This window comes from Oratosquilla oratoria, chromosome 30, assembly GCF_046742065.1.
Source record: "Oratosquilla oratoria isolate Oo_2021 chromosome 30, ASM4674206v1, whole genome shotgun sequence".
In the NCBI taxonomy this organism is placed as follows: Eukaryota; Metazoa; Arthropoda; class Malacostraca; order Stomatopoda; family Squillidae; genus Oratosquilla; species Oratosquilla oratoria.
Genome location: NC_134806.1, coordinates 520,001 through 530,000, shown reverse-complemented (window position 1 = coordinate 530,000; position 10,000 = coordinate 520,001). Strand labels below are relative to the sequence as shown.

The 10,000-nt window shown below is 36.9% G+C and overlaps 1 protein-coding gene and 1 pseudogene across 2 annotated transcripts in view; one reads left to right on the top strand and one right to left on the bottom strand.

Annotated features, from left to right (window-relative positions):
• The window catches only part of LOC143040947 (uncharacterized), a 25,827-nt pseudogene extending 17,785 nt beyond the window's left edge, over window positions 1–8,042 (bottom strand).
• LOC143040961 (uncharacterized) overlaps window positions 3,102–10,000 on the top strand; it is a 26,682-nt gene continuing 19,783 nt past the window's right edge. Inside the window, exons 1-2 of one of the 2 annotated variants that reach the window (XM_076212396.1) lie at window positions 3,102–3,251; window positions 8,107–8,217. In XM_076212396.1, coding sequence (XP_076068511.1) covers window positions 8,169–8,217 — 49 coding nt within the window. In that variant the 5' untranslated portion in view covers window positions 3,102–3,251; window positions 8,107–8,168. The remainder of the gene's footprint in view (window positions 3,252–8,106; window positions 8,218–10,000) is intronic. The other variant, XM_076212397.1, reaches the window with a different exon arrangement.

Genomic DNA, 10,000 nt, shown 5'->3' with positions numbered 1-10,000 from the left:
AAATAGACATCTGGGAATGGATGCTAAAAGGAGGTTATATGAAGGAGTGATTGTGCCAACAGCAATGTACGGGGCAGAAACATGGAACATAAGAGAGGAAGAGAGAAGGAGTTTGAATGTGTTTGAGATGAAATGTCTGAGAAGTATGATAGGGGTTACTAGGCTAGATAGAGTGAGAAATGAGGAGGTGAGGAGGAGAACAGGGGTGGAAAGGGAACTGGGAGATAGGGTTGATGAAAGAGTATTAGGATGGTTTGGACGCATGGGAAGAATGAGTGAAGAAAGATTAGTAAAAGAAGTGTGGAAGGCGGAGGTGGAAGGCGTGAATATGAGGGGGCGTCCTAGGATGAGATGGATGGATGGGGTGAAAGGGGCTTTACAAAAGAGAGGAATGTCTGTAGAGGAAGGACGGGAGAGGACATAAGATAGGGGTGAATGGAGAAGGGTTGTGTATAGATAAGGCTGTGATGCATGAGGGGGAGTGGGTGGGGGATGGGGGGTGGGTGAGGAAGTATGTATGAGAAAAATTTGACGCAGCCCGAAGGGATTTCTTCCCGTCTTCTCCTTTCCTGCATGAGGGGACGGAGAGGGGGGGTCGCCGAATTTATGAAACGGCCTTGCTGTGGATGTGCTGTGTCTTGCGACACTGCTTCTGACCCAGGGCAGTGGACAGGATGCAGGGATGACCCGTCATCCAGGAGGTGCCAAGATAAGAGGAAGGGAGGATGGTGGAGGGGAGTGGAATATATGGGAAATGAAATGGGTGGGAGTATTTTCTATGCCTTTTTCTTTTTGGCTACCCCCCATGTAAGGGGGAAAAAGCCTTTGGTATATGTATGTATGTATGTATGTATTATTATTATTATTATTATTATTATTATTATTATTATTATTATTATTATTATTATTATTATTATTATTATTATTATTATTATTATTATTATTATTATTATTATTATCGTTACTATTATTATTATTATTATTATTATTATTATTATTATTATTATTATTATTATTATTATTATTATTATTATTATTATTATTATTATTATTATTATTATTATTATTATTATTATTAATATTATTATTATTATTATTATTATTATTTTTATTAGTATTATTATTATTAATGTTATTATTATTATTATTGTTATTATTATTATTATTATTATTATTATTATTATTATTATTATTATTATTATTATTATTATTATTATTATTATTATTATTATTATTATTATTATTATTATTGTTATTATTATTGCTGTTCTTATTATCATTATTATTATTATTAATTATTATTATTATTATTATTATTATTATTATTATTATTATTATTATCATTGTTGTTATTATTATTATTGTTATAATTACTATTATTATTATTATTATTATTATTATTATTATTATTATTATTATTATTATTATTATTATTATTATTATTATTTTCATTATTATTATTATTATTATTAGTATCATTATTATTATTACTATTATTATTATTATTATTATTATTATTATTATTATTATTATTATCATTATTATTATTATTATTATTATTATTATTATTATTATTATTATTATTATTATTATTATTATTATTATTATTATTATTATTATTATTATTATTATTATTATTATTATTATTATTATCATTATCATTGTTATTATTATTATTATTATTAGTTGTATTGGGGAAGTAGAGGTGGTGTCTTGAGGACATCGTTAGTGATGCTGGGTTGGGTGGGGGTAGGGGACGTCAGCCAACTGAACCATTCCTCTCAGATTTTTGTCCTGTTGCCCCACCCAGTGATGGGAATAAAGGTGGGATACTCTAAAGCGGCCCATACACGATCAATTATATTGAGCAATTTCATTGTCAATACTCTGAATTGACAATTAAATTGACCGTGTATTGGCGATATATCGCCCATACACGGTCAATTCAATTGTCAATTCAGAGTATTGACAATGAAATTGCGCAATATAATTGATCGTGTATGGGCCGCTTTAGATATGACGTATACTCACTCAGAGCCCTTACAAGTCTGAGTGACCCGGGGCAGTTTTCAGTGACGTTCAAAAAAAAAAAAAAAAAAAAAAAAAAAAAAAAAAAAAAAAACCCATACACCCTGTTTTAGCTATTGGCTTGCCAAATAATTATATGGATTTTAAAAATTGCATTTAATGTCTCCATTGCAGAGGGTAGAAGAAAAATATTTCATATTCTTTTGATTCTAACGCAAAATTCGTATATTACGGTGAAATATTCAGGACTCCTTTGACCTCTTTTTTTATTATATCCTTGTGGATGGCCTGTCCAGACTAGAATTGCCGCCCCCCCCCCCCAAATGTGCCGCCCCAAAGCATATCCCCCTCCCCCATGTGAAGGCCCTGTACTCACTTTGCAAGTTCCGGTACTTTCTTTTTTAATGAGAACAGTGATGCATTTGCTTTCGTTCTCACAACTCATCAGTAATCATATGGCAACGTGAACTCTTGCAGAAACATCTTATATACACACATGCATAACATTCTGGGTTCCTTTATATCTACGTTATACTGATATCTGAATCTCAAGTAGCTTGAGTTACGAAAAAATGGAAATTTGTGCTCACGTGTGTTGGCATCTGGGTCAAGTGCAGAGCGGTTAATTCAAAAGAACAAATGCCCGCTCAGTTGCCGTAATCATTGACATTTTAACACGGACCTTGAAGGTATATGTTTAGTGTATGTTAGGGCATAATTCTCTTCTGCCATTTCTAAAGTAATATAAAATTGTAAAATAATGTCTGATTCAAGCGAGATTTATGAAAACGACAAACGCATTGGCGTGTTTGTCTGTTGATGTTTGTACGCTAGAGTCGAGGATCCCGTGATCTTACTTGAGCTGATTCGTCTCTGTGGAAATGTGATGATAGGTTGTTTTCTAGGAATTCGTGGTTATACTGTTTCCAAGGGGAAAAGACTGCCTTCGTCCTCGGACTGTGGCGTACACGAGACGTGATGGTATAGCACGTAGCCTCCCTGGCTTCTGTTTCTAACCTGCCGCCATCCACCACCTTTGGCCCCCCCCCTCCTCTGGTCTGACGTCAAGTTCGGAGGTCCGAGTGCACGCGAGTCAGTTTACTGGTTGATACCACGGAGAGAAGATTGCGGAGCTGGGTGTCTCTCCAGACTTGGACGTTCATTTTCGTGCAAGGAACTTCCCCAGGAAAAGGCAAAATAAATTGCTGTATCATCGACTCTCAGTGAGTTATGGCATTAACTTGTTGGGTCAGATCTCTCCACACAAACTTCTTAACAGACCTTACCCGGTTAATAGGATATTTGTTGCTTTCGTATATTTTGATTTTTAACGACAGCCAGTAGAACTTTTTTCACACCATGATATCATATATAAGAATGATGACTGAAAAGCTAATGTCAAAAGACAGCTTGGTGCGTGATCAAGCTGCGTCAAGGGTATAGGTAACATTTTACAATGTTTAATAGTTATTCTTCAGCAACGACCTCTCTTTTATGCGTGAGGGGACAGAGATGGGGGGGGGGTCGCCGAGTAAGTGAAACGGCCTTGCTATGAATCTGCTGTGTCTTGCTGCATTGCTTCTGACCTAGGGCAGTTAGCGGGATACAGGGATGACCCCGTCATTCTTGAGAAGCGAAGATAAGAGGGAGAGGGTAGTGGATAGTAGCTTTTAGACTTGGCTACCTCCCGTGTAAAGGGTAAAAAACCTTTGGTATACATTCTCCAGCACAACTTTTCAAAGTGCTTTTCCACCAAAACGTTTTGGCAACATGTGGAATACAGCATAGTTGCACAAGGCAAGTGTTCCAACCAGTGCAACGCAATGCAACATGTTGAATGCTGCTTTGTTGCTTTCGACAAATGGCATTACGTTGTCATTTGTACGCGGCGCCTTAACTTTGTCTCGCCACTAGTCAAGAATCGATATTTAATAACAATGAGATGAACTGGTCTCGGGAGAAAACAGTGGAATTGACATATTATAATAAAGTTGACATTTTGGCATATACACTCGGAAGATTGTTATTATTATTATTATTATTATTATTATTATTATTATTATTATTATTATTATTATTATTATTATTATTATTATTATTATTATTATTATTATTATTATTATTATTATTATTATTATTATTATTATTATTATTATTGTTATTATTATTATTGCTGTTGTTGTTGTTGCTGATTTTTATAAATCAATAAGATGACCTGTCCTCCATGAGGAGCCAAGATGAAAGGGAGGGAAGGGTTGGTGGGTGGGAGTGGAATCATGTCTTTTGACTTTGGCTACCTCCCTGGTAATGGGGAAAGAGCCTTTTGTATATACTGTACATGTATTATTATTATTACCATTATTATTATTATTACCATTATTATTACCATTATTATTATTATCATTATTATTGTTATTATTATTATTATTATTATTATTATTATTATTATTATTATTATTATTATTATTATTATTATTATCACCATTATTATTATCACCATTATCATTATTACTATTATTATTATTGTCGAGACATTTCCTACTCCGCTTATGTCATTATTGTTATTATTACTATTATCATATTATTATTACTATTATTATATTATCATTATCATTATTATTATTATTATTATTATTATTATCATTATTATTATTATTATCATTATTATCATTATTATCATTATTATTATTATTATTATCATTATTATTATTATTATTATTATTATTATTATTATTATTATATCATTAATACCATTATTGTTATTATTATTATTGTTTTAATTGTTATTTTTATTTTATCACTATAATATTACATTGTATATTCATAAGAACATAATTTAAGAATGAAGGAAACTGCAAGAGACCATAATGCCTACACTAGGCAGTTCCATGTCAATTACCATCTGTCCTTCCCATCCATCCATAAAGTTGCCTATTTCTTAAAACAACCGATAGTTTCAGCGCTCACTACATGGTTACTAAGTCTATTACATTCGTTGGCCACCCTATTAGTAGTAACAATTTTTGCCTATTTCCTTCTTAAATCTAAATTTGTCCAATTTAAATCCATTACTGCGAGTCCTGCCCTGTTATCTTAATATGATGACCTTGTTTACGCCACCCTTGTTAAAGCATTTGATCCACTTGAACACTTCTATTAGATTACCCCGCACATCGCGTCTTTCCAGATCGTGTAAGCTAAGGTGCCTAAGCCTCTCTTCGTAAGATAAATTTCTGAGCCCATGTATCATTTTGGTCATTCTCCACTTCCCAGTTAATATTTCTATAATTAAAATCTCCCATGATCACAACGTTTTTGTACTGGAACGCCCTGCGAATTTCATGAATCAGGGGATCAATGTACTGAATGCTGAGGTTAGGAGGTCTATATAGGACGCCAATAATAAGTTCCTTGGTCTTGCTTATAATATTTTTTGTTGTAAAGCAGATATATGAGAAGGTTTGAGTATAGGGCAAGGACGTCTTTTAGCCCTTTGTGGGTTTAAAGATGGCGTAGGACAAGGTTGACAGAAAGGCTTTATGGGATGTATTAAAGATGAATGGTATAGTTATGAATTCTATTGAGGACGAGCAAAAATGTTTGTGTAGTAAAGTTTCCATGAGGGTAAGAAAGTAAGGAGACTGCAAAAGACCATAAGGCCTACACTAGGCAGTTCCATGTCCCTTGCCACCTGTCATCCTCATCCATAAAGTTATCAAATCTCTTAAAACAACCAATTGTTTCAGTGCTCACTTCATACTACGTCTATTCCATTATTTAACCACTGTAGGTGAACCAGTTCTTGTCTATTTCCTTCTTAAATCTAAATTTGTTAAATTCAAATCCATAAATACTAGTCCTACCTCGCATTCTTAATATGATGACCTTGCCTGCATCACCCTTGTTAAAACCCTTGACCCATTTAAATACCTCTATTAGATCACCCCGCACTCTGTCTTTCCAGATAATGTAAGTTAAAGTACCTAAGCTTGTCTTCATATGGTAAATTTCCAAGCCTTTGTATTATTTTGATCATTCTCCCCTATACAAAGGCTAGTGATTTAATATCCATTTTATATGATAGAGACCAGAACTGTACCGCATAGTCAAAGATAGGTCTAGCTCTTGCTGGATTGAGTTTAATAATTACTTCTGTACTATTGTTTACAACCGCCCTATCAATAAATCTTTACGCCCTGTTAGCCCTATTCCTAACACTAATGTACCGTTTCCTGTAATTAAGTTCTGGACTCACTAACACTCCTAAATCCTTCTCAGATGATGTCTTCTTTGATATGGCATTATCTAAGCTATACATGTTAGCTGGGTTGTGTAATCCTACATTAAACACACTGCAGTTTGAAATATTGAAGTCCATTTGCCATTTCTACGACCATGCAAACAATTCAGTAAAAATTCTGATGTACTATCCCAGCATGTTCTTCCGTCGCACTATGACATCTTATTTAAGTGTCATCCGAAAACTTACTAGCACACCATTAATCTCATTGTCCAAATCGTTTATACGTGTATACATAATGAACAATAAGGGACCCAAAACCAAGCCCTAGTGAACTCCACTAGTAACACTACCCTATTTGTAATTTACACCTTTAATGGAGACGACTGGGAATAGAGAGTGAGTGGCTACAGGTCAGCGTGGGGCAGCGGCAGGTTTGTGTAATGTCGCCATAGTGTTTCAACGTGTCCATAGATCGGGCGGTAAGGGTGATAATTTCGAGGGTGCTTAGCAGGGATTTGGAGCTAGTGATAGTGGGAGGTGTTGTTATGAAATGTCGTTTACCAGCGCTTCTATCCTTGCACTCATTATCGCGCTGCTGTTGTGCGTTATCTTATATTTCATATATTGGTTTAGTTAGTCGAGGGTTTTCATAGTCTGGTGTATAGTCTTGCTTTCTGTTGGAAGTTGTGGGGAGATGATAGAAATATTGTAGGTGTTTCGTTGCCCAGGATTTGGTGTAAATGTGGCAAGTTGGTTTTGGCGCCTACCCCTGGGCCCGCCACTGTCCATGAGGCTGCCATTGTCCAGGCACCATGCCTTCCGCGAGCCTCCCTTTTCGTGGGTTTTCCCGGCGTCCTCAAGGGTTAACTCCGCCCCAGACGAAGTCACGTGATTGTGGCCCTGGAAGGTGATTGGACAGTGCCCATAGGCAAGGAGCCCGCTGGCACCAGAGGTGGCGCAGCACGGAAGAGGGTCACTTGGGTCCATGTCACCATCGAGGCCGGTCAGAGTAAGTTCCAGTTCCCATTTCCCATTCTCCCGTAGTCTGCCTCCAAAAACATACTCGCAATTTACAGAATAGATTAGAGCAAACACAATAAGTGTTTTTGTCAGCCTCACACCCGCTCGTGCTACTGTCTACCATATAGAGTCACTGTTAGTTGAAGTGTAGAGGAGAATGGGAAGTTAGTCAGTTGTTTGTAGATAACACTGCGCTTGTAGCTGAGCCAGAAGATAAATTGTAAGAATTAATGGAACAGTTTGAGAGGGTATGTGAGAGGTGAGATCTGATTTAGGTCTCTGCCCAAAGACCATCATCATTCTATACTTCATCCGATCTAGTTATGGACCAAAAGGTCTCCTGTCAGTATGCTCTTCCTTTATAATCCTTTAGATGAAACCAGGTGATTTTATTCATCCGATAAGGAGAGGCGTTCCCGATAAGTACAGGTGCTCCCCACCCGCCTCAACATCGCTGACCAGGACGGCGAACGATCTCTCTATTCCGAGTCCCAGGCTGCCACCTTTTCAGCTGAGAAAAGGACCTCTGGACGTCAAGGGCAAACCCCTAAACACTTATCGGTTGCTTTGGCTGCCGCCACGAATTAAAGAAATCGGCTACATTTTACGTATATGCGCGTTTCTTGTTTATTTCCATTAAAAGAAGTTCTATCCGTCATTTCTACTCCCCGTACTATCTCTATGACTCCGCGTACTCATTCGGCGTGATATTGTCCCCAAGAATAGAAGAGCTGGTTACTGCTGACGACATAGTAGATCTACTCCCGTGACATAGCTCCGGAATGTCAGGATCTTATGTATTTCTTTCCCTTCAGGTCCTCGTCGACGACACGAGCTAGCGAGCGCCCACACCAGCCGAGTCACATCCAACGCAGCAATGCCGGCCACTAAGCGCGTCATCCCTATCATCGATCTTGGGCAGTTAGGTAAACAGTGCTCTGACCTGGGGTCAGGTCTGACCTTACAGTTAGTCTGTTTCGAGGCAGAATAACCTTACAGGTTGTTTCGAGGCAGAATAACCTTACAGGTTGTTTCGAGGCAGAATAACCTTGCATTCTGTTTCCAGGCCAAATGTACCACTGACTGTGGAGCAAGAGCCTACTGTCCATTTTCATGGAGCAGAAATGAATAAGGAATTGGGAAATATCAATCTTGAAGTGGGTGCCAGGGAAATATGAGGAAATGGTACCCAACTCCAATGCTTTGATGTCTAAGAATTATACTTTCCAGCTACGCTGGTTGAAGAGAAAGTGTCTGCCAGATTAAGAAGAACGGATATCATATCATATATGATGCTGTCATCTTTCAGCATTGCAAGATTAGTCTCACCCTTTAAAGAGATCACTGATGATGCTTAGCAACGTCCAGAATGACTTGCCATAGCGATATGGGCACGAGAGGATTTTTATCCAGTTTTTATGTAATGTCCAAGTTTCGCTGCTGGAAAGGAGAGTGCGGACTACACAAGCCTTATAGACAAGAACTTTTGTGTCCTCTGTGAGATTTTTGTTATTTCTGAATCGAATGATAGCCTGATATTGCGGAGTCAAGGTATACAAACTTACTGTTTCTAGCTTTTATATGTATATATATATATATATATATATATATATATATATATATATATAAATATATATATACACACACACACACACACACACACACACACACACACACACATATATATATATATATATATATTTCGGCTATCAACTGTAGCCCTCTTCAGGAAAGTACATAAGATAGAGAACAGAGGGGACTTATAAACTACAGTAAGAAGAGATGTGGACAGTTGACCTCACTCAGACGCGGGGCTAACTGGGGTGGCGGAGGAGGGAGGGGGTGAGGAGAGGGGAGGATGTAACGTCCGCACTAGCTTATTTATTGCTGCGCGTGAGATAATGTCCTGAAGAGGGCTACAGTTGATAGCCGAAATATAGGATTATTCTTTATTCGAAGTTTATTCTTTCTCCGACTGTGGGTTCCTGTGTGTTATTTACAAATGTGCTACTACATTTCTATTTAGAAATATATATATATATATATATATATATATATATATATATACACACACACACACACACACACACACACACACACACACACACACACACACACACACACACACACACACACACACACACACACACACACACACACATATATATATATATATATATATGTGTGTGTTTGTGTGTGTGTGTGTACGTGTTTTAAGGTGAGACATTTGAATGGTAAAAGGTGGTAAGAAAACACGGGTTCGAGCTGGAAATCTAGATTACTGACGTTTCGACGTGCGTCAGGAGTATTTATACCCTCGCGGTCATCCTGTCGAACGTCTCTGCACGGAGCGGGCTAACGTGCTCCGTTAGGTGACGTCATTCAGGACAATCCGTAGTGAGGGTATAAGTACTGTTGACTGACGCATATGTCACTCTGAAGTGGACTCATGTGTATATATATATATATATATATATATATATATATATGTATATATATATATATATATATATATATATATATATATATATATATATATATATATGCACAACACTGAATGGGTCCCAGTGATTAGAGATACATTCGAACAACCACAATGCACTTTAATTCTAAACCATCAACATCGGGAGACCCAATGGGGCCACATGCAGAACGGCAGTACCACACTGGGTTTCCCGATGTTGATGGCTTAGAATTAAGTGCATTGTG